This window comes from Equus przewalskii, chromosome 18 (genome assembly GCF_037783145.1).
Source record: "Equus przewalskii isolate Varuska chromosome 18, EquPr2, whole genome shotgun sequence".
NCBI classification, from domain to species: domain Eukaryota; kingdom Metazoa; phylum Chordata; class Mammalia; order Perissodactyla; family Equidae; genus Equus; species Equus przewalskii.
In genome coordinates, this window is record NC_091848.1 from 36232373 (window position 1) to 36256429 (window position 24057).

At 45.7% G+C, this 24057-nt stretch overlaps 1 protein-coding gene across 9 annotated transcripts in view; it reads left to right on the forward strand.

Moving 5' to 3' along the window:
- The window catches only part of SLC12A8 (solute carrier family 12 member 8), a 127075-nt gene that overhangs the window by 19220 nt on the left and 83798 nt on the right, over window positions 1–24057 (forward strand). For 8 of the 9 annotated variants that reach the window (XM_070583651.1, XM_070583653.1, XM_070583658.1 and 5 more), the window contains exons 3-5: window positions 4620–4766; window positions 8901–9092; window positions 15481–15712. In XM_070583651.1, the coding sequence (XP_070439752.1) occupies window positions 4620–4766; window positions 8901–9092; window positions 15481–15712 (571 nt within the window). The remainder of the gene's footprint in view (window positions 1–4619; window positions 4767–8900; window positions 9093–15480; window positions 15713–24057) is intronic. The other variant, XM_070583656.1, reaches the window with a different exon arrangement.

A 24057-nucleotide genomic window follows, 5' to 3' on the forward strand; every position in this document is an offset into this window, starting at 1 on the left:
GTGTATCCTCCAGGCAGAGCAGCCTCCTTGGCTGCGCTTTGTCTGGGAGTAGGGGGCAGGCCATGTCTTGCTTTGACCCACTCCCGACCCGAGTGGGCAGAAGCAGAGTTTCTCACCTGGCTTCTTTTCCTCCAGCAGCCAGAAGAGAGAAAAAGTGTCATCTCACATCTCAGAAGTGTTCTTTAAGGCCTGGCAGGTGGCCTGTGGGAGGTAGATGGATGTTTGAGACAAGGGCCCCTGGGCGTGAGTGAGCCTGTCTCGTTGCCTGGGGCAAAACCCTTCTCTCTTCCTCAGCTCAGCTTGCTGGGTGTAGGAAGTGAACATTTCCTCCCCTGGGCAAGTTTCGGGTGCAACTTCCCCACCTTTCTAGATGCTCAAGAGTAGAGATTCTCTATTCACAGGAGCAAGACTTCTACCTCTGTACTAAAACACCTGCTGGGCAGCCATGGTGTTTCCAGTGTGGGTTGCAGTCCCCTGGGCTCAGAGGGACCAGGGACCTCCCAAGTTGTCCCTGCCAAGCTGAGGGTGCTCAGGAAATAGAGGAAACTTAGCCTTGAGCACGTGTATGGTGCCCATTCTGAGGGACTGCTTCGTTCCTCGCTCTTCTTTATCGTATTTCTTAGTCCCCACCTTGCTTCCCAGTAGACTCCAGACCTGGCACAGTACACGTCCTATTGTCACCTCCCTTTCCGCACAACCTGCTGTGTCTATGTCATAGAATGTTGAATGTGACTCTTGTTATTTTGGAATTGATGACCGGGACCCAAATCGGAGGTCAATGAGGTTCTAAGAGAGTTGTCAACAGTTGGGACCACCTCTCCCCTGGGGCTAAAAAAGATAGCCCAGAGCTGGTCCAGCTATCATGTCTGCTCACCCCAGCCGTTCCACTCCCCCTCCTCTGGCGACAGAAATGACTGGGCAGAGGTGTAGAGGGGGACTGTGAGCCACAGCCTTTGCAGGAGGGCGTATCTGAGATGAGAGGGGTTGCTCACCCTCCTGTAGAGGAGGGAGTTGGGTATGAGGTCCGGGAAAGTGGAGGAGAAGCTGATATTCTGTCCTCCTCCTGGATGTCTGCTTATGCTGCAGACCCACTGCTCTGCCCTCAGCCTCTCTGGGCAGGAGCCAAGGGGAACTAGAGAGAGCCGGCAGGGCCAAGCAAGAGCAGGGTTGTAGAGTAGCCAGTCGTGATACTGGGATTTATAATAAGAAATAGATACTTGGTTTTCATCCCAGTTCCTTGCAGAGAGCTCCTAAAACCTTTGGGATTTCCTAAGTGATAAACCCCTTTCAACCACAACTGGGTTTATGTTAATGAGGTGACTTTTGGAAAGCACCTAAGGATGGGGGTGGTTGCCAGGGGAACCGACCATCTGATTAGAGGATTAGAACTCACAGGGGAGGGGAGTGGGGCTGGAGGTTGAGTCAATCACCAATGGCCAATGATTTAATTAGTCATGCCTGCATAAATGAAGCCTCCAAAAAACCAAAAAGGAGAGGATTCGGAGAGCTTCTGAGTTGGTGAACACATGGAGATCCTGGGAGAGTGGCTGGAGTGCGTATGCAACCTCCATGCCCCTTCCCCATAGGTATCTCTTCCATCTGGTTGTTCCTAGATTATATCCTTTTACAATAAACCAGTAATCTAGGGAGTAAACTGATTTCTGGAGTTCTATGAGCCTCTCTAGCAAATTAGCCGAACCCATGGAGGAGGTCATGGGAACCTCTGATCAATGGCCCATTGGTCAGAAGCATGGGTGGCAACTTGGACTTGCAATTGGTGTCTGAAGTGGGTGGGCAGTCTTACAGGACTGAGGCCTTAATTGTGGGATCTGACGCTGTCTCCGGGTAGATAGTGTTAGAATTGTAGGATCTCCAGCTGGTGTTGGAGAATTGCTTGGTGTAGGGAAAACCCCCACATGCTGGAATTGGTATCAGAATCGGACCATCCATGGGCCAAGTAGTCACTATAGGAGGTAGCTGGTTTGAATTGTCTAGCCAGTACTCTCCTAAAAGGTCAACTCTGGGGCAGTAGTAAAAGGCTGAGGGGCATCCTTAAGTAGTGAGGCTGGAGGACGTGGTGGAGGAGGGAGAGGTGAAAGAACGGGTCACCCAAGCTGGCGCTTCTGTGTTGATGCCTGGGGCAGCCGGTCAGTGCAGGGAGGCCCGGAAATATCCCCTGCGAGCTCTAGATTCCCTATTTGGCATTTTATTCTAGCGTTCTCTGTCTCATCCTCTTTCCCTTTTTCTGTGCTTTTGTTTCTTCTTCCTTCTCTCTCTCTCACTGGGCTTAGTCGGTCTCTCTCTAAGAACATCAGGGTTGCAACCAAGGAGTCAAACTCAGGCTCCTCCTCCAGCCTCTGAAGAGCAGACTCTGGGGACACTTAGTTACGGTCTTTTGTCACTTGGTAAAAAAAGGTAGGCACGCTCCCATAGACATCCCGAAATAAGCTGTCATGGCTCGGTCACCGTTTCCAACCTTTTATACCTTCATTCGCAGGGTACAGGGTCTCCCAGAGTTTCCACCTCATTCATCTGTGAAGCACCTTTTTGGCTGATTTAGTCCAGTGAGATCCAGGGAGTGAAAGGCTTTCCATACACCGTTAGGTAAACAAACAAACAAGCGAAACAGCCTTCAGAGTGGAAACACGAAGGCTGGGGTGAAAGAAGAATACAGTTTCTAAAATTATAAGCGGAGTTGTATGGGTAAAGGCAGATGTCTTCACAGTTAAGCAAAGTCCAGGATGTTAGAAATTGAAAGCCGAAACATTGAAATTTAGAAAAGAAAAGGGAAGGAACCTGTGGCTGAGGGCAAAGCACAGATTTTACAGTCTGGAGAGGGGGATTCAAACCCCGACTGTGGGGCTCGGGGCCGTGTGTCTCTCCTCCCAGCCTCTCTTTCCTCGCCCGTGAATGGGCCCTCGCCCTCCTGCCTCCCAGGGGTGTTGTGAGGACCAAAGGAGGGAACTGATGTGGAAGCATTATTACTCTCTGTTGCTGATTGTTGCTATTGTTACTACTGTTTCTAATAAATAATCCGCCTGTAACTAGCCATGGTAGGAAGCTGAACACAAGCAGAGACAGGAAGTCGTGCCATGTCCTGACTTTGAGATTAGGATCCTAGAAAACAATCCTATGTTCACCAAACAGGTCCCTTGGTACCATTTGTTCAAGGACAAGCAGAGGTTGGCAGGGTCTTCGCTGTGAGTCACCATGACCGTTCTCACATTTACTGACTCTCAGGGGATTCTTCAGTTGTGGTTTGTGAAAGACAAGCAAACAGAAATGTACACAGATAAAAGGAGTCAGGGAGTGATGGGGGACACCACAGAGTCCCCTGGCCCATCTGGCTGGTTTCGTTGACGTCCCTGATGATTTCTCAAGGCCCTTTCTGGATCTGAGTATATGATGTGAGGGAAGAAGGGGAGCTGGGATCCTCCTGTTGTTTAGACCAGGCCTAGCTGACCTGGTTTTGACCAGGGCAGAGGCCCTTGGTCCTGGATCATGGGTGCGTCCATTGTTCTCAGCCGTTCAGGAGCCATGCCCCTGTGCCTCTGACCTTAGATTTTTTTTTCCTGTCCTCTTGATTTTTCTGCCTTCTCGCTGTGTTTATAGATCACGTACACACACCAGTTAGACTCACTGCCCACGGTGGTTCTGAGTTGGGCGCCTCCCCCTTCCTCCCGCCCAGCTGAGATTCATTAGTCACTGCTGTGGTACTTTGAAGGCAGTGGAAGACTCTTCTGATGTCTGAATTTAGATTAATTACCAAGCCTGTGCAAGAGCAGTTCACAGCATGAGCTGCTACTGGTTTTGTTTAAGATCATTTTAGTATTTCCACAGGTTTAGTCTTTTTAGTAAAGCGTTTCCATTTGAGCATTCCATAAGTGCCTTTGTTATTTTTGATTTGGAAAAATGAGGGAGGCCTCTGTTTAACCACTTATTAGCCTCTGATTCGAGACAACTGCAAAAGGATGCCGTAGAATCCTGGGTATGGAGTGGAAGGGGCCTTCAGATCACCGTATCAGCCAGTGTTCCGTCAGGAAAACAGAAACCGCCCTAGGTACTTTAAATGTGGGAATTTAATACGCAGAATTCATTACAGAAGTATTAGAGGGCCCAGAGGAGCAAAAAGCGTAAAGTTACCCCAAGATTAGTAACTGCTGGAAGCTGCTGTCCCCTCTAGGACTGGAGGACTGAAACGGAAAACGGCATTACCCAGAGCTCGTGACCATGGCCTGAGCTGGAACCCAGGATCCCTCAGGCACTCACCCACAAGTGACATACAGACCCTCTACCTACATTCCAGTGGCCGGAACTCAGTCCCGTGGCCACATCCACCTGTAAAGAGGCTGGAAAACGTAGACCACTGAATGGCCAGCTGAACAGCCAGTCTCTGCGACATTCCTCTGGTACGGGAGTCACTGCTGCTGGAGAGAGCAGAGACCCTTTTGCAGACTCAGTCTTCAGGACCGTGTGTGTGCACACACGCCTGCCCTGGCACATGGGATGGCGCAGTTTAAAGCTGAGTTCTCCCCGCTCCCCCTGTCCACTTCCCCTGCTCTCCCCTTGCTGACCCTCCTGAATGCTGCTGAGCTGACTTCTGTGTGCTCTGTTTTCAGGGGGCCCTGGCCCAGCCCCAGCCCTGGTGGAAGAGCCAGCTGTTCGTATGGGAGCCAGTGCTGTTCGGGACCTGGGATGGTGTGTTCACGTCCTGCATGATCAACATTTTTGGGGTTGTCCTTTTCTTGAGGACTGGCTGGCTGGTGGTGAGTGATGAGCTGGTGGCCCTGGAGCCTCTTGTGGGCCTGTAACGTGGAAAGCTCCGTCACTCTTGGGCATTCCTCAGTGCAGGCGATAGACTCCTGAAGCACAGATGCTCCAGAACCATGAAATGAGATGAAGTACATTGAGCAGCTAGCGTTGCTTTTTCAATGAGAATCCTGAGAACCTGGGCCTCAGACAGAGGTTCCAATGGAAGCCTCACCGTGGATTTAACCACAGAAATGTGAGCACAGAAGTCAGGGCCCATCATGGGTGGGGCTAGAGGTGAGTCAGAGAGAGCAGAGTGATGGCGAGTTTGCCTCCAGTTTGAGACCCTCTCCAGCTTTCCTGGTATTCTTCAACTCATCTGGTGCCTCCTGGAGACACCAGCTCCTCACCCACATGGTTGCCTTCCCGCCCTATGCCCGGACCCTGTGTGTAAGGCTGTGCACGGGGGAAGGTGGTCAGAGGCGCAGACTGCCTACCGCTCAGGGCCATTCCCTGGGGCAGACCCTCGCGCACGAGATCATGGGGGTCAGTTTGTCTTCCTCCGTGCAGGGAGGAGCCAGGGCCTCTTTGTCTTATGTGAAAGCTTCCTGGGACCTTCCAGACAGATGTGTGTCCTGAGCGACCTTCTCAGCCTTCACACAGAGCTTTCAGTGAACCAGACAGGCTGTTGAGGGAGAGGGAGACGGGGAGGCAGAGGGAGAGGATACTGGAAAAACCCAGGTCCTCCTCCTGTCTTTCTCCTTTACTTTCACACAGAGAACACTTCGCATCTGACACTTCTGTCACCAGATGTGTGATTTTTTTCCCTACACCAAGCAGTTCTGTGACACCAGCTGGGTGTTCCAATTTAACTCAATTCTAACTCTGTCCACCTGGAGATAGCATCAGATTCCACAGCTTGAGGTCTCAGTCCTACAAGACTGTCCCCCCCACCCCACTTCAGATGCTGGTCACAAGTCCAGGTTGTCACCTGAGCTTCTGACCAACTGGCTGTAGATCAGAGGTTCCCAGGACCCCCTCCTCAGGTTCGATTAATTTGCTAGAGCAGCTCACAGAACTTAGGGAAACACTTAGGTTTACCAGTTTATTAGAGGTTATGATGAAGGGTACAGGTGAACAGCCAGATGAGGAGATACACGGGGCGAGATCTGGGAGGGTCCCGAGCACAGGAGCTGAGCTTCTGCCCCATGGAGTAGGGGTGCGTCACCCTCCTGGTATTTGGGAGTGTTTACCCCCTGGAAGTTCTATGAACCCTGTACTTTGGGGATTTTATGGAAGCTTCCTCATGTTGACATTATCAATTATTAACTCCATTTCTAGTCCCCTCCCCTCTCTAAAGGAGTGGAAGGAGGAGTGCTGAAAATTCCAAGCTTCTCATCATGGCTTGGTCTTGCTGGTGACCGGCCCCCATCCAGATGCCGTCCCAGAGTTGCCTAAATAGGACAAAAGATGCTCCTAGTGTTCTTGTCATTTAGGAAATTACAAGGGTTTCAGGAGCTCTGTGCCAGGAACCTGGGATAGAGACTAATATATATTTTCTATTATCCCACAGAGGGCAGAGAGAGAGAGAGAGGTGTGTGTGTATTTATTTTAAGGGATTGGCTCATGTGATTATGGGGGCTGGCAAGTCCAAAATCTATGGGATAAGCGAGATGCTGGTAAGAATTGATGTAGCACTTTTCAGTCCAAAGGCTGGAAACTCAGGCAGAATTTCTGAGCTGTAGTCTGGAGACCGAATTCCTTCTTTCGGAAGCCTCCGTCTTTGCTCTTAAGGCTTTCAACTGATTGGATGAGGCCCACCCACCTTATGGAGAGTAATCTCCCTTTCTTAAGGTCAACTGATTGCAAATGTGAATCACATCTAAAAAATACAGTTACAGCAACTTCTAGACTAGGGTTTGACTAAACAACTGGTCACTGTAGTCTAGCCAAGTTGACACATAAAATTAACCATCGCATATGCAATTTCCAAGGGACTATAGCTTCACTGTGGTGGGGCATATGGGGTTCTTAGTCCCCTCCAGAGGCCTGGGTGATGCCAGACCTTCCTAAGCTCTTGCTCTACTCCATATCCAGGCCCTTAGCTCAGGGATCAGCCTTAGCCATAGCCACAGCGGGTCTGATATTTTCCTTTATTAATGTGTGGAAAGCTTATAGCAGAGTTAGCAACCTCTCTGATGCAGATGCTAAGAACTCCTGCCTCTCACACCCCTCCCAGACGTGCAGGGCTCCCACTTACAAAAGCACAAAGCCTCCAGCTCAGCCTCCTCGTCCTGGAAGGCAGTCTCTGGCTCCTGGGATTGGCCTCTGATTTTCCCCTTCCTGGGAGCCACCTCACTGCCCAGCACTTCTCCAGCCCGTCTCCAAGGGAGACCCATCAACCTGATCACGGTGGCAGAGGAAAGCCTGGCCGCTGACTGCCTGGGTCCCTGGGCTCTGCTTCATGCAGTGGATGGTTATGGGATGTTGGGAGGAGAGAAGGGCAGGCTCTTTCTGTTTTGATTCTTAAGTCTTTAAGGGCCTCCTTTTAACCCTTCCACTGGGTGATTTTTTTTTTGAGAAATGGCTATCCAGAAGTATCCAAAGTGAAAGTACAATTTGTATTAGTTATCTATTGCTGCATAACAAATTACCCCTACACTTAGCAGCTTAAAGCAACAAATATGTATTACCTTGTAGTTACTCTGGTTCAGGGATCTGGGCGCAACTTACCTGGGTGCCTCTGGCTCGAGGTCTCTCATGGGGCTGCGGTCAAGCTGTCAGTCAGGGCTGCAGTCTCATCTGAAGACTCTGCCAGGGGAGGAGCTGTTTCCGAGATCACTTGTGTAGTTGTTGTCAGGCCTTGTCACGTGGCCTCTTCATAGGGTTGCCTCATTACATGCAGCTGGCTTCCCCCAGGGCCAGCGTGCAAGATGAAAGCCACAGTCTTTTTAGATCCTCATTTCAGAAGTGACAGCCCATCACTTCTGCAGTATTCCGCTCATTAAAAATGAGTGAGTTGGTCCAGACCCCACTCAAAGGGAGGAGATTACACAAGGGCACAAATGCCAGGAGGTGGGGATCCCTGGGGCCACCTCTGAGGCAGCTTACCACACAAACACATCCTTTTGCCCTAAAAGGATCTCTACTTTTCAGTTCTGACATTAGTTTTACCTGAAAAATCATATTTGATCATGAAAAAAAGGTGAATGTGAAATGCCAAAAATAAGATAGACCTTCTAGGAGATGGCATAAAACAAAAATAAGTAGAGGTCATGCCAAAATCATTTTTAAATAGACAATATTAACTCTAAAGAATAATTTGGCAGCATACTTATGTTTGGAAAATGTTAAAGTGGTGGTTTTGGTATGAAAACTTAAAGATTGGCACAGGATATTTTATTATCACATGCAGACAATTTAAAAGCACAAACAAAGGAAGAAAATAGTCATTCTGTAATTTCCTTAAAAATATAAAATCAGCAAAATGAGTAACTGTCCTAATAAAACATAATCATGCTCTCTTGGAGCTCACAGCCCAGAGTGAAGAGGGGCTTGGAAACAGACTCAGTATGATAAGTACTGTGATAAGGACTAAGCCCTGGGTACTGTAGGAGCCCTGAGGAGGGGTCACAGGGCCAGCTGCCTGGTGGCGGAATCTCCTAAACATGGTCTTAAAGGATGCTTTGGAGTGAACCTGGCCAGGAAGTGGAATGAGCAGGGGTCAGCACTTGGGGGACGGGATAGGACACACCAGGTGCCTTCACCTGGGCCACGAGCAGGGGTACTGGGGGCTTATGCGCAGAGGGATGAAAGGGACTGGGGGGGCGGGGTGGCCAGGGGTCAGATTAGGAGGAGCCTCATGGATGTATTAAGAGACTTTGCCTTTACCCCATGGGTGATGGGAAGTCATTGAAGAGTTTGGAGCAAGGGCATTTCCCTTCATGTGGAATTTCTTCCAGGCCGTATTCTTGTGATGCTGCCTTTGTCCTTTTCCAGTGGCCCCACCTTTGCGGCCCAGCTTCCCAGTCTTCCCCCAGTTGCTACCCTGGGGGTGTGGGGGGAGGTGGTCACTACTCCCTGGAGGGGCCGCACCTGACCAGGGCTCCTTATCCTAACCGCTGACCTTGCTCCTTCCTATTCCACCGCAGGGCAACACGGGCGTCCTCGTGGGCGTGTTTCTGGTCTCCGTCGTCATCCTGGTGGCCCTCGTCACCGTGCTGTCTGGCATCGGGGTCGGAGAGCATTGCGGCGTGGGCAGCGGCGGTGTCTACTCCATGATCTCCTCGGCGCTCGGGGGGCAGACCGGAGGCACGGTGGGACTGCTGTACGTGTTCGGACAGGTGAGCTGGGCCGCCGGGGCAGGGGGGCTGTGCCCTGAGGCCACCTCGGGCCGGAGCTCTTCCCCTGCCGTGCTGTTGGCCACCATCTCCCCGTCCATGCCCTCATTTGCCCTGCTGAGAGGCAAGCTGGGGGAACTGCCCCCTTTTACAGATGGGCAGACCAGGCTCTGAGAGGGACTCAGAGGCAGAGCCGGGCCCATGTCCAGCCCTGCCTCTTGGTCCAGTGCTCCTTCCTCTGCCAGACTCTGCCTCAGCGAGTCCTGACTGGACCAGGGAGGCGGACCTGCGCTGGGACTGTTCTGGCTGCCCATTCTAGGGAGCGGAGTGCCCGACGGTGGTGGGAGCCCAGGTGGCAGCCAGTGGCCCCGTCCCTGCAGTGCTTTTGCACTGAAGAGGGGACATTTTGCTTGTGTCAAGGACTTTCCTAGAAGCAGGCACTTCTCAGATGAGCTGGCACTCTAGGCATTGACAGCCTTCTGGCCTTAACCGGAGGCTGACAGCCCGGTGTGGACGGGCCCTCTGAGGAGGAGAATACGAATGAGGGGGCTGCTTCATCAGAGCGGGGGACTCAGGAAACCAGAGAGCAGGGAGAAACGCGAGGCTTGTTTAGCTAAAACACAGGGACGGTGACCTAATGCCGAGGAAACCGAGCGCAGACGTTGAGAAGCGGCTCTTTGTAAGCACTTCTTGGCTTGAAAAGGGCTTTTATGATGGTGCAAAGGGTGGTGGGTGTTTGCAAAAACGGCTTAAAGAAAAAAGTTTGTCTAAATAAGAGCACCAGAGTCTTCTCAAAGAGAGCATTCGTTTCGCTTCTTTTATTTTTAAGCAGCAGGGGTGGGGTATTTTACCACAAATACGTCTGAGTCTCCAACGGCACAGAGCTGTGTACGTGCACGGTGTGTGTGTGTGTGTGTGTGTGTGTGTGTAGGGCAGATGCATGGAAGGCAGGCAGACTGCGTTCTTGAAACCCTCTTGACTTTCTTGGAGAAAGGTCTTTAAGCATAGTAAAGTAATAAACAATCAGTTCACTTCATTACCCTGGGGATTTGTATAGCCATTTTTTTCCTTCTCTGCTATTTTGTAGCCAGGCAGGCTGCAAGATGGGCAAACAGCAGCTCTCACTTTTCCCGCTGCCTGGGTGGACAACACGCTTGTCTCTTGAAGCAGATACCACAGATGGGGGGGCCAGTGCTGAACGGGTGGAAAGGACCCTTGATAGAGAGGGAGCTGGAATGTTGACAGTCTCCTGTAGAGGGGCTGACTTGGAAGGAACGATGTTCACAGAGATGTTTTCTACAAGCTGGCAGCCACCACTGGAGAAGCCATTGCATCAGCATCCCTGCTTGCTTTGCCTTCTCTCCATCTGGGCCTCGGTCAGAAACATCGGCGCCCCTCTGGTCAGCATCTTAGACCTGCCTCTGTGTTGTCTGTAGCTGACTTGGGCGGGGCTCTCTGACCAGGGTGTGGATGCTGCGTACTCCTTTTTATATGTTGCTGGATGCAGTTTGCTGGTATTTTGTTGAGGATTTTTGTGTATATTCATGAGGGATATTGATGTGTAGTTTTCTTGTGATATCTTTGTCTAGTTTCAGGATCAGGATAATGCTGGCCTCATAGAATGAGTTGGGAAGTCTTCCCTCTTCTATTTTTTGGAAGAGTTTGTGAAGGATTGATGTTAATTCTTTAAATGTTTGTTAGAATTTAGCAGTGAAGCCATCTATCTGGTCCTGGGCTTTTCTTTGTAGGAAATATTTTGATTACTAATTCAATCACTTTACTTATATAGGCATATTCTGATTTTCTATTTCTTTTTGAGTCAGTTTTGGTAGTTTGTGTCTTTCTGGGAATTTATCCCAATTCATCTAGCTTAATTTATTGGTGTATAATTGTTCCGAGATTCCCTTATAATCCTTTTTATTTTTGTAAGATTGGTAGTAATGTCCTCCCTTTCATTCCTGATTTTAATAATTTGAGTCTTCTCTCTCCTTTTTTGGATCAGTCTAGTTAAAGATTTGTCTGCAAAGAACTGATTTTTGGTTTTGTTGATTTTCTCTGTTGTTTTTCTGGCTTCTATTTCATTTATTTATTTTATTATTTGGGTTTGGTTTGCTTATCTTTTTCTAGTTTCTTAAGGTGGAAGGTCAGGTCATCCTTATTCTTCCAGGCTATGATTGGGGTTTCTTAGGGTCTCTCTTCCTGGCTCTTGGTGTGTGTGTGTGTGAGGAAGATTCGCCCTGAGCTAACATTCGTAGCCAAACTTCCTCTTTTTATTTTGACTTGGGGAAGATTAGCCCTGAGCTAACATCTGTGCCAATCTTCCTCCACTTTATATGTGGGATGCCTCCACAGCATGGCTGATGAGTGGAGTAGGTTTGCACCCAGGATCTGAACCTACGATTCCTGGTTCTTATTAACCCCTAACCCCTTCTTTCCAGGGCATGCATGCACTCATTTATTTTTAATGATCGCCAGAGCAGATTATCTGGTTTGCCCCAGAGCAGGGGGTCAGCAAACTTCTGTAAAGAGCCAAATAGTAAATATTTTAGTTTTTGCAAGTCATACATCTCTGTCACAACTGCTCAGTTCTGCTCTTGGTAGTGCAAAAGCAGCCACAGACAATAGAAAAAATGGGCATAGCTGTGTTCCAATAAAACTTTATTCCCAAAACATACAGTGAGCAGGATTTAGCCAGGAGGCCAAAGTTTGCCAACCCTTCCTCTAGAGCGTCAAAATTCAGAAAGTATACGCACTTAAAATAATATTTTTAAAGCTTGCAAAATCTTTTCATTGCCCTGCATCCTCCAAAAGCCTTCCCCACTCATCTCTCTGAGGTGCTGGTGGCAGGTCTGCTGTGTGGTGCCAGACCCTTTGGCCAGGGGAGTTGACGATGGACTGAGGCCCCTCCCTACTCCCCGCCCCACTGACCTCTGTAGGTCTGAGGGCTTATTTGGGGCTCCTCACCCTGGACACCAAAATATCCAGCTTCAGCCTGCAATAGCATTGCTAAAAGCATTTATTAATGGCCATGTGCACGTACTGGGCTCTATGAAGAAACAATGGAGGATTTTTATAGACCCGATATAGGCCTGGGGGTTTTGTTATGGGAATTAACACGTAGGCAGGACATACAATCAACTAACTTGAACCTTAAACCAGGGATTTCGTGTCAGGAGAGGCATGTACAGGCAGCTCTGGTTTCTAGGTAGGTACCCAGAGATGAAAAGAAAAATGCCTATAATTGTGAAAGTGCAATTTTTCTAAAACAAATACCTTAAAATGGAGTCATTACGCCCTGAAAATAGGTGCCCTTCTCTCTTTAAAGTGGTGAGTGGTACCCCCTGCTTCCTGTGGCGGGGGGTTAGAAGTTTCTCTGTAGAGAATGAAAAGGGAAAAGGATGCCCGTGATTATAAACTTTAAGAGGAGATAAAATACTTTTAAAATATAATAAACTCTGGACATATTTATACATTAAACAAATGACTGGGATGTTTTCCACCAAAGAGTGGTGTTCATGGTTGGGAGGTAGACCACTGTGGGGCGGTTGGATTGCCCTGGGGAAGGGCTAGCAGTCGCTGGTGTCCACACCCCAGGCCAGAGCTCAGGCCAGTCCTGAGTTCGCCAGCAGTGAGCAGAGTGTGGGGGAGGCCTCAAGTCCTAGACGCAGGGGGTTACATGCACCCAAATGTAGTTTTTGCATAAACAGAATAATACTCTTAATATGTTTTTGTTGTCGTTGTTTTTCCTTTATAAAATTCTTTTAAAATTACAAAAGGATATTCATTGTAACCGGTTAACACATCAGAGAGAATGTAAAGAAAAAGTTGGTTTCCCTCCTAAAAGGGTTCTGCACCCAACTCCCGTGTGTGGGGAGGGTGTCCCCCCCATGCCACCAAGCAGTTCTCCGACACCAGTTGGGTGTCCTACCATTCAACTCAGTTCTGACACGATCTACCTGGAGAACACGTCAGATCCCACAGATTGAGGGCTCAGTCCCACGAGCCTGTCCTCTAATTCAGATGCCAATTGCGAGTCCAGGTTGTCACCTCTACTTCTAACCAACTGGCTATAAATCAGAGCTTCCCGTGACCCCCTCCTTGGCTGCTATTAATTTGCTAGAACAGCTCACAGAACTCAGGAAACCAGTTTACTCACGAGATTGTTGCTTTGTTGCAAAGGATATTAAAGGGTACAAATCAGCAGTCAGATGAACAGATGCATAGGGTGTGTTCCTCAACAAAGGAGCTTCTGTCCTCCTGGAGTTTGGGGTCCTGGCACAGTGGCATGTGGAAGTTCTCCTTTTGGGTTTTTATGGAGGCTTCATTGCAAAGGCATGATTGATTAAATCATTGCCCATTGGTGATTGACTCAGCCTCCAGCCCCTCTCCCCTCCCAAGAAATCACAGGATGGGACTGAAAGTTCCAACCCTGTACTCATGGTTGATTCTCCCAGCCCCGATCCTTAGGCGCTTTCAAAAGTCACTTCATTAACATACTTCATTAACATGGCACGCCAGGATCTGAACCCATGGGCCTGGACTGCGAAAGTGGGATGAGCCAAACTTAACCATTATGCCACAGGGCTGCCCCTTATCATTTGTTTTTTAAACTCTGATATATCTGCCCGTGGAGAGTCCTGTTGATCTGGCCAAACACTGATGAAATAGCATCATTATCACCATCACACTCTTGGTATTTAGTCAAGAGTAAGTTTGAGTTCTGAGGTGAATGCAGGAAAACATGGGTTTATTTCTCCCTCTCTCTCTCTCATCTCCCTCTCAGAGATGGTGGTATTTCCCTCACATGTATTGGGCTTCTCCTTTACCCAAATATAGACAGGAATGCCTAGTGTAAATTTGGGGAACATGATGTTATATCTAGTTGCAAAGTGAGTCGATCCCAGTGAAGAATGGGCCCCCCTTCATGAGCTCCCCTCAGATACAGAAATTGTGCCATCCTTTTGGTCTTTACAGAAAAGGGCTGGAACTTAATGGTGCCTGCTTCCTGGAGCACTTTTCATACCGTCAACATATCACAAAGTATTTATTGAATGCTTGCAACATGCTTAACAAATGCAGGGGATTTTAAGAGGTGCAATCAGCATAAAAAGTTTGTTTTTTAAGATGTTTACATTCTTGGTCGTGGTAGGGAGACAATCATGTGCATGAAATAATAGAATATGGCACCAGGTAATTAGTCGCTTGGCACTGACAGTAAGCATAATATTTGTTCGGAAGAGGAAGATGAGGAGAGGCTTCATGGAAAAGGAGGAACTTGACAGAGGCCCGAGTAGAATTTGTGCCCTGGGAGAGCCACACAGGCAGAGCGACAGTGATGGGAGGGACCCGCTGGCCTTGGGGATGGTAAAGGAACAAACTTCATGAGAGAAGGGGGGCTGAAGAATCATGGAAAGTGAGGCCTGGGTTATTTTCAAGTATTTATTTGAAATTGTTTCAAATGTTTTTAAAAAGGTAAAATCATGCCTCTCGTGCAAATATAAACACGTGCCAACAATTTTATTTACATCATTGATTAATGGAGGAGCCAGGAAGATGTTGAAGAGCAGTTGAGAAGCTAGGAATGGATACTGGATGGATACAGATCAAATCCATAAATTCTTGGTTAAGCAATTTAATAAACAGATGTAAGGATAAGATTGTTGGGTTAGATGCAAAACTGGGTGATGTCTTACAGGACAACAAATCCGAATCTTTTGGGTTATCTGTTCCACTGGACAGAAGTTATTTGCATCTCTGCTGGAAGAAAATCCATAAGTTAACATGCAACTTCACTAAGTCTGGGATGTTTAATACTTTTAATCCATAGTAAATGGTGAGTAGAACTAAGACATTCACCTACATGGTCCTTGGGTAGCCTTTGTTCTATATGACATTAAAAGGATGTGCTGCCCACTTTTTTTCTAACTTCCAAGTTTTAGATAATTTCTAAAATAATACTGACCTACAAAGAAATGGAGAAAAAACTGGGGTTTGCTTCAGTGCCCTTCTGTGGCTCTGGGATGGGAGCCCTTGTGTGTTTTTATTCTCTATTTAGTTCTTGAATAACTCAGACAGAGAAGTCCAAGGGCATCTTTGGCCCAGAGTCCCATCTTCTTCCTCCTGTGATCTTTTCATCTTAGTTCCCACTGACAGTCAGCTAGCTGGGCATTCATTCTCCCCTCTGCATGAAGGTAGAGATGCAGACCAGAAGAAATGGGGTGGGAGGCAGGGTTCCCAGGTGGGAAGGGCCTATTTAACTTAACCCCAGGCTGTCTCCCAGGTGCTGAGCCCTGAGAGGGCCAAGCCACGTCCTCAGTGCCGGCAGCTCTGGCCACCGGCTCCTGACGCTTTTTTCTCTTGCTGACTCTTCCTACCCAGGACGGCCTCTCAGTGTGTTGCAGGTGCCATGTACATCACCGGCTTCGCTGAATCCATCTCAGATTTGCTGACCCTCAGGAATATCTGGGCTGTTCGAGGAATTTCAGTGGTGGTGCTTCTGGCCTTGCTGGGGATCAACCTGGCAGGTGTCAAGTGGATAATCCGCCTCCAGCTGCTGCTGCTGTTCCTGCTGGCTGTGTCCACACTGGACTTTGTGGTGGGCTCCTTCACACACCTGGACCCAGGTAAGCCTTTTGGAGTTCAGCAGATGGCCTTATGGGGGTCTGCCCTGCTTTCTAGATGTTTATAGGTGTGAGTTTGCCAGACTATGCCCCGATAGGCTTTCCCTATAATTAGTGTGGGCTGTTCCTGGAGAAGTGAGTGGGGGCATCTTGGTGAGAGGCCAAAGGCCCCTCTTCACATAGACATTGCCACTTAGCACATTTCCCTGTTTCTTTTTGTTTTCTTTCTATTTAAAAAAAACTGGAAAATTTAGATAAAACAAAGAATAAGACAGAACTGGATACAAAAGATCAAATTTATAATTGATCTTATATTAGGTGATTAGGGGAGTGGGCAAGAAATAGATTTGGGAGTGAGGAGGAAAATAGATTTAATTTCATTGGTCATATTTTCTCTCTCTTTTTTGAAAGGACTTGATGCAAATATAACAAATGTTAACAGTGATCATTTCTGGGAGACGAGGACAGATATAGTTTTGATATATAGTTTTCTATATTAAAATTTTTTTTCAAAATAAAAATATGAATCCATTAACTAAGTTTAAAGAAGGAAAATAAACAGCCAGGTTTGCACCATTTGGAAATGGTATCCTGTATTTGTAATCAATCCATCTCTGTTGAACCTGGGCTTTTCCTCAGCCCTGGGGATGCTTGGCAACTGCAATCCTAGATCCTTGTGCTCTGAGTGAGAAGCTGTTACCCAGAGCATCCATAACTTCATGGCTTTGTGGTTTGGGTTGGTTTGGCATCAGAAGGCTTTGTTTCTCTCCAGAGTACAGAACTTTCCCTAGGATGCTGCAGAAAAGGGTAACCAATATTTCACACGTCAGGGACTCGGTCATTATATGGCAATAGTGACCAGGCATGTACATTGGAATATGGACAGGGAAAGGGAGATGGGGCCACTGGTGTGTTTAAAAAAAAAGAAAAAAGAAAAAGAAAACTGCAGCAGAGACAATCATCTCTAACGGTGGTGTGGAGGTGGCCACTGCATTGGACTGAGCACCTGCTGAGTGCCGGGGGTTTTGCTCAGCACCTCCCATGGCTTGGGTCATGTCATCCATATTGTAACCTCAGGAGGGAGGAGCAATTATACCCATTTTGTAGACGAGGAAACTGGGGCTCAGAGATTACATAATTCATGACAATACATGGCAGAGCTGGGAAGGGGATTAGATTTATTTGACTCTGAAGCTGAGCTGTTTCCTGTGGTGGGAAGCTGGGCCTGTCTTCACACGACCAGTGGTCTTTTTGTGATAGCGGCTCTGCCTTTCCCTTTCAAGGCTGCCCCTGCTGTGTGTTCCATAAAGGCTTGTCTTTCATAAAAACGTTGGCTGAAGGAAGGTCAGAGTTCTCTTGGTGCACACTGATCTGGCCTTTTCACGTCTTCAAGTATCACAATTCTTCTGTTGGAAAATAGTGACTCCCCTCAGCTCCCCGACTGCCCCACCCTCTGGCATCCTGGTCCCTCCTCTAGAACGTCCAGATTGTCCCATGATCCAGCCTCTAAAGGGTTAACCCGGGACAGAAGGGGCCCAGGACCTACTGCAATGCTAAGGGCCAATGCAGTGTTCCAACTGGTCGCTTGAAGCCTGGGCCTTGCAGCTTGCTAAATATTTGGGGCATCTCCATTGAAGGGAAGGGGTGACTATTTTTTCCTCACCTTGCACCACCCTGCAGAGATGGCCCACATCCTGTGGGAGTCCTGCTGGCTGTTTGGCCATCAAACTGTCCGTGAGAGAGAGAGTCTGCTCCACTCTCCAATTCCTGGGTGCTCTCCCCCTCCACCTATATGGCTGCCGAAAGGGCGTAATTAGTTAAATTGCAGGCCGATGCTGCTGGCCTCTTTGAAATCTCACTGGGCTGATGTATTTTCCTCCTTGATGGGAACTTTTCTTGGCAGTTCTTCTAAGTTACTCCAAATATTTCTCTTTCCTTCTGGTCAGTACATTAGCAGGGTGTAGTGTGAAATGAAATTTATTTTCAATCATCCCCATAGCAACTGGCCCCTCCAGAATCTGTTTTTGGTATCACTGATGTTTTATATGGGCTATTTTCTTTGAGGTTCAAAATCCAAACTAAAACTAGACCATAAGCCTTCAGAATGGATTTAGCAGAATGACTTCAACTCTTAAAAAATGACATACACGTAGACATTTGAAAAAAGACTGGAAGGAACTATGCTAAGTGTTAATAGGGATTGTCTTTCTGCTGAGATTATGGGTGGCTGTATTATTTCATTTCTATTTTTCCTTCAATTGATTAATGTTGTGTTTTTAAAAAAATTAATAGACTTTAGTTCTTAGAGCAGTTTTAGGTTTGCGGAAAACCGAGCAGAGAGTACAGACGTCCCTGTATGCTTCCTCTCTCCTTTCCCCACTGCTGTTTTCTCTGTTATTACCATCTTGCATTCACGTGGTACCTTTCTTACGACTGATGGGCTGAGAGTGACACAGTAATATTAACTGAAGTCCATAGTTTAGATTAGGATTAACCTTCGTGTTGTATATTCTATGGGTTTTGACAAATATATAATGACATGTATCTACCATTACAGTCTCATACATAACAGTGTTAATATCTTAAAATCCCCGTGCTCCACCTAGTCCTGCCCTCCCCCAACCTTGAACTCCTGGCAACCACTGATCTTTTTACTGTCTCTATAGTTTTGCCTTTTCCAGAATATCATAGAGTTAGAATCATACGCTACGTAGTCTTTTCCGACTGGCTTCTTTTACTTAGTAATATGCATTTAAGGTTCCTCCATGTCTTTTCATGGCTTGATAGCTCCTTTCTTTTTATCCCTGAATAATATTCCATTCTATAGAGGTGCTCATTTTTAATTGGGTTGTTTTCTTATTGATGAGTCTTAAGAATTCTTTGTATGTTTTGGATACAAGCCCTTTATCACATATATGTTTTGCAAATATTTTCTCCCAGTCTGTGGTTTGCCTTTTCGTTCTTTTAAAGGTGTCTTATGCAGGGCAGACGTTTTGATTGTAATGAAGTCTAACTTAGCAATTTTTTTCTTTCATGGATCATGCTTTTGGTGTTGTACCTAAAAACCCATTACTAAACCAAAGGTCGCCTAGATTTTTCCTGTGTTATCTTCTAGAAGTTTTTTACAGGCGTAGCTCAGAGATATTGTGGGTTTGGTTCTAGACCACTGCAATAAGGTGAATATCCCAATAAAGCAAGTTGCACAAATTTTTTGGTTTCCAGTTCATCTACAAGTTATGTTTATACTCTGCTGTAGTCTGTTAAATGTGCAATAGCGTTATGTCAAAAAAATGTACATATCTTAATTAAAAAATACTTTGTTGATAAAAAGTGCTAACCATCATCTGAGTCTTCAGAGTTGTAATCTTTTTGCTGGTGAAGGGTCTTATAAAAAATATATATCTTAGAAGCGCAATAAAACAAAGTAAGCCTGTACGTTTGTGTTTTACATTTAGGTCTATGATCCATTTTGAGTTTATTTTTGTGAAAAATTGTAGAGTGTCTAGGTTAATTTTTTTTCCTCCATGTGGATGTCTAGTTGTTCCAGCACCATTTGTTGAAATGACTGTGCTGTCTTTATTGAATTGCCTTTCCTCCTTTGTCAAAGATCAGTTGTCTGCATTTGTGTGGGTCTGTTTTTGGGCTCTCTATTCTGTTCCATTGATCTGTTTGTCTATTCTTTCTCCAATACCACACTGTCTCGATTACTGTGGTTGTATAGTAAGTCTTGAAGTTGCGTGGTGTCAGTCTTCCAACTCTTTCCTTTTTCACTTAGTGTTACTCTTAAAATCAGAAAAAAAAGTTAAAAATATGCTTAAGCCTATCTTTATTTCTTTCCTTTTCTCTAGATATAAAAGAGTAAAAAAATCCAGACAATCCTGAAATGTATAAAGTAAAAATGTACAAAGTAAAAAAACTCCATTTTCCCACTTCTACTCTCCAGAGGGAGAGTGCTACAGGTATTAGTTATCTATTGCTGTTGAACAAATTACCCCAAAGTTTAGTGGCACAAAACAACAATAAACATTTATTATTTCTTACCTTTTCTGTGGGCCAGGAATTTGGGTGTGGTTTGGCTGAGGGTTCTGGCTCAGGGTTTCTCATATAGTATAGTCAGATGTCAGCAGGGGCTACAGTCACCTGAAGGCTTGACCGGGGCTGGAGGATCTGGCTGGCAAGCTGGTATTGGTTGTCGGCAGGAGGCCTCAGTTCTTCTCCACATGGTCCTTTCCTGAGAGCTGCTTAAATGTCCTCAAGTCATGGAGTGACTGGCCCCGAAAGCAAGCAATCAGAGACACAGAGAGAGAGAGAGAGAAAAAAGGGATCATTTAGAAATGAGTCACTAAGTCTGGCCCTCACTCAAACAGAGGAGAATTAGTTTGCACCGTTTGAATGTAGAAATGTCAAAGAATTTGAAGATACATTTTAAAACCACAAGTGTTAGTTTTAAAATCAGAAAAAATTTTAAATACACTTAAGTCAAACTGTATGTTTCCCTTTATTTTAAAGACAGAATAAACGTTTTATATTGTAAAAGTTTTTTAAAAATCTGAAATATAAAGTAAAAAGTGAAAATTTCTTCCCCTGACTCTATTCTCCCACTCCTACTCCCCAGGGGGAGATTGATAAATATCTTTCCAGTCTATTTTCTATGCATGTACAAGCACACATGCACACATGTGTACATTAACACATGCAACATAGTCCTTTGTAAAAATGTAATTAAGTTCTACATTGTTTTGCTACTTCTCCTCTCCCACTCCATAACATATCGTGGACATCCTTCAATGTCAGTACATTTAGGATTCCTTCATTCTTTTTTAACACTTGCATAGTATTTCATATTACAGATCTAAAATACTTTATATTTAAACATTAACTTATTGATGGATATTTAGGTTTCTCCCGTTTGTTCCTGTTACAAATATTGCTGACATGAATATCCTTGCACAGAATTTGAAGTTTATTTCTATAGGATCAAGACTTAGAAATAGAATTCATAGGACAAAAGTCAAGCACATCTTAAATTTTGTTGGGTTCTGCCAAATTACCTTCTGATAGGGTTGTTCCATTCTGAATTCCCACTGACAGTATATAAGAGTTATTGTGGCTGGCTTGGTGGCGCAGTTAAGTTCGCACATTCTGCTTTGACAGCCTGGGGTTCACCGGTTCAGATCCCGGGTGCAGACATGGCACTGCTTGGCATGCCATGCTGTGGTAGGCGTCCCACATGTAAAGTAGAGGAAGATGGACATGGATGTTAGCTCAGGGCCAGTCTTCCTCAGCAAAAAGGAGGATTGGCAGCAGTTAGCTCAGGGCTAATCTTCCTCAAAAAAACAAAAACAGAGTTATTGATTCCCCACACCCTGGACAATATTGGATGTGTTCAATCTTTTAAATTTCTGCCAGATGATAGGCAAAAATTCTGATCTTTTTTTCTTTCGTTTGCTTTTCTTCAATCACTAATGAGGATTATTTTATGCATATTTTTGTTGCCACTTGTATTTCTTTTTCTTTGAATTATCTGTAATCTTTCCCTATTTTTTCCTGTAACTTGCTTACTTTTTAATAATTTATAGCTCTTCTACCTTAGCAATTAATTCACCATACAGTAAATGTTTGTTGAGCTTGCACTGATGCCAGATAATGTTTGTTATATATGTTGAAAATTGTTTCCTAATATGTCATTGTTCTTTTAAAACTAATTTTCATATGTGGTTAAAGTAATACGGATAGGTAAAAATATTCATTTTTGAGCCAAATCATGTGCTCTGATTGCTTTCTTTTTGTGTATCTTTCGGCTTTTCCTGAAGTTAAGCTTACTCTGTGTGTTAGTTTCCTGGGGCTGCCTTAACAAACTCCCACAAACCGGGAGGTTTAAAACAACAGAACTCTATTCCCTCACAGTTCTGGGGGCCAGACGTCTGAAGCCAAGGTGTCCACCTGGCCAGACCCCCCCACAAGGGCTCTAGGGGAACCTTCCTTGCCTCTTCCAGCTTCTGATGGCTGCAGGAGCTCCTTGGCTTGTGGCAGCTTAGCTCCCATCTCTGCCTGTGTCTTCACAGAGCTTTCTCCGCTTCTTGTCTCTCCTCTGTGTGCATTTTATAGACAACTTCTCATTGAAAATAGGTCCAACTTGGGTAATTGAGGATGATCTCATCTCAAGATCCTTACTAATATCAGGTCACATCCACAGGTTTCTAGCATTAGGATGTGGACGTATTTTTTTGAAGGCCACCATTCAACCCCCTATACTCCTTTTTTTTTTCATTTGCTTTATTTTCTAGGTTTTTGTCACCATTTAAAAAAATGCTCCAAAGAGCCTTCAAATACTCATAGGCATTTTCCCCAGTCCTTGAGACTCCCTCCATACTGTCCTTCTCCTGGATGCACGATCTCAGGCCTGGACCTCACCGGCTGTGCTCGTACTTGCCTTCGCTGGTCCCAGGTGTTGGTCCCTGTTGTCTGGATCCCAAATCATCCTCTTCTGTCTATGATGGAAAATGTCACTTTTCCACTTTCACATGCGATTGATAGGAGATATAAAAATCTAGGCCGACAATCATTTTCTCTTAGAGTTTTGAAGTCATTGTTGCTCTACCTTCTAGCCGTCAGTGGCATTTATCCAGCAGTTTGGTGCTATTCTGATTTCTGCTCTTGGTAGTTAACCTCTTTCTTCTCCTTGAAGTGCATAGGATTTTCCCTTTGCTCCTTTCTCTCTTTTTTTTTTTTTTTAGGAAGATTGGCCCTGAGCTAACATCTGTTGCCAATCTTCCTCTCTTTGCTTGAAGAAGATTGTTGTTGAGCTAACATCTGTGCCAGTCTTCCTCTCTTTTGTATGTGGGACGCTGCCACAGCCCGGCTTCATGAGCAGTGTGTAGGTCCATGCCTGGGATCCGAACCTGTGAACCCTAGGCCATGGAAGCAGACTACATAAACTTAACCACTATGCCACCAGGCCGTCCCCTTCCCTTTACTCTTGAGGTTCTAAAATTTCATAATGAAAATTCTTACTCGTTGGCCTCGGCACTTTCCATTTGGAATTTTCAATTATTTCTTTGACCGTTTTCTCCCCTTTGTTTTCTCTGATTTAAAATTTTTTTAAAAAATTTTTTTGAATTCTTAGTCAGATGTTGGAGTTCCTGATTTGAACCTTCTGTTATTATTTTTTTAATCTTCTCTCTTCTATAGTTTCTCTGTTTTTTCCATCCCTGCTTCATGGGAGAGTTCCTCAACTTTATTTCCAACCTTTTTACTGAATTTTTTGTTTTGACTCTCCTTAATTTCCAGGAGCTCTTTGTTGTTCTCTGATTGTTAATTTTAAAATCACATCTTATTCTTGTTTCATAGATATAAAATCTCCCTTTTGACTCTTTCAGGCTATAAATTATACGGGTTTTCTTTTCTTTTGAGATTTTCTTCTGCTCTCTATATTATCTGTTTTTTCCAGGTTTCTTTATGTATGTTATCTTGTTTTGTTCTGTGTCAACTGCCCCAAGCTTTCTTCAATGTCTGATAGTCCTTGGTTTTTCGTTCATTTTTGGTAACGAGACACTGAAAGGCGACTGGAAGTTCTTTGCACAATCAGAGTGGGTAGGGCTGTGGCAGGAGGCTGTCACTGTTGGGTGATCCTGTGGCAAGCTGGATTGTTTCATCAGAAATCTCCCCACAGCTTCTGTAGGTCTTTCCTCGGGTGCAGGTTGTGTTCTCCAGGAAATTTCCCAATGTCCCACCGGGGGCACCCCCGGCTGCCGTGGTTCTGGGAGCAGAGTGGAGGTGGGAGAAGGGTTTGGTGGTCTCATAGTCAGGGTGCAGACTTTCATTTAGTCTCGTTTTTCACCTGGCACCTCCTTCCCTCCACTGTGTCCTTCCATCTCAAGCCACTCAGTGACATCTCTCATTTCATCTCCAAAGTTCCCATAACAGTGGATCTTACTGATCACCTCCATTTCCTCACCTCCTGACTCCTTAGCCTGCAGGCAGGCAACAGGGGCCCCTCATCCTTTCCCCACCTGCTGTCCTGTCTCTTCCAAAATAAGCATCATTTCACAAGGCTCTGTGGAGACACAGAGCTCCGTTACTGTAAAAAGTTAAATAGCACGACAACTTAATTTAAACAAGACCCTCTTAAGCATTTGTTTGGCTTAAAGCTCTTAAAATGCCATTTTGCTGGATTATATTTTCATTTATGTAAGATGAGTGTCATGCCAAAATGATTTTATTGCCATAGAAGTCAGGCAACTATAGAGAAAATACATTTTAGAAAATAAAGTGACATGTGGTGCATTTTAATTCTCTGCTCTGTGTTTAAAAATGAAAGTGTGCATCTCCAAGCTTAACTTTTTGGT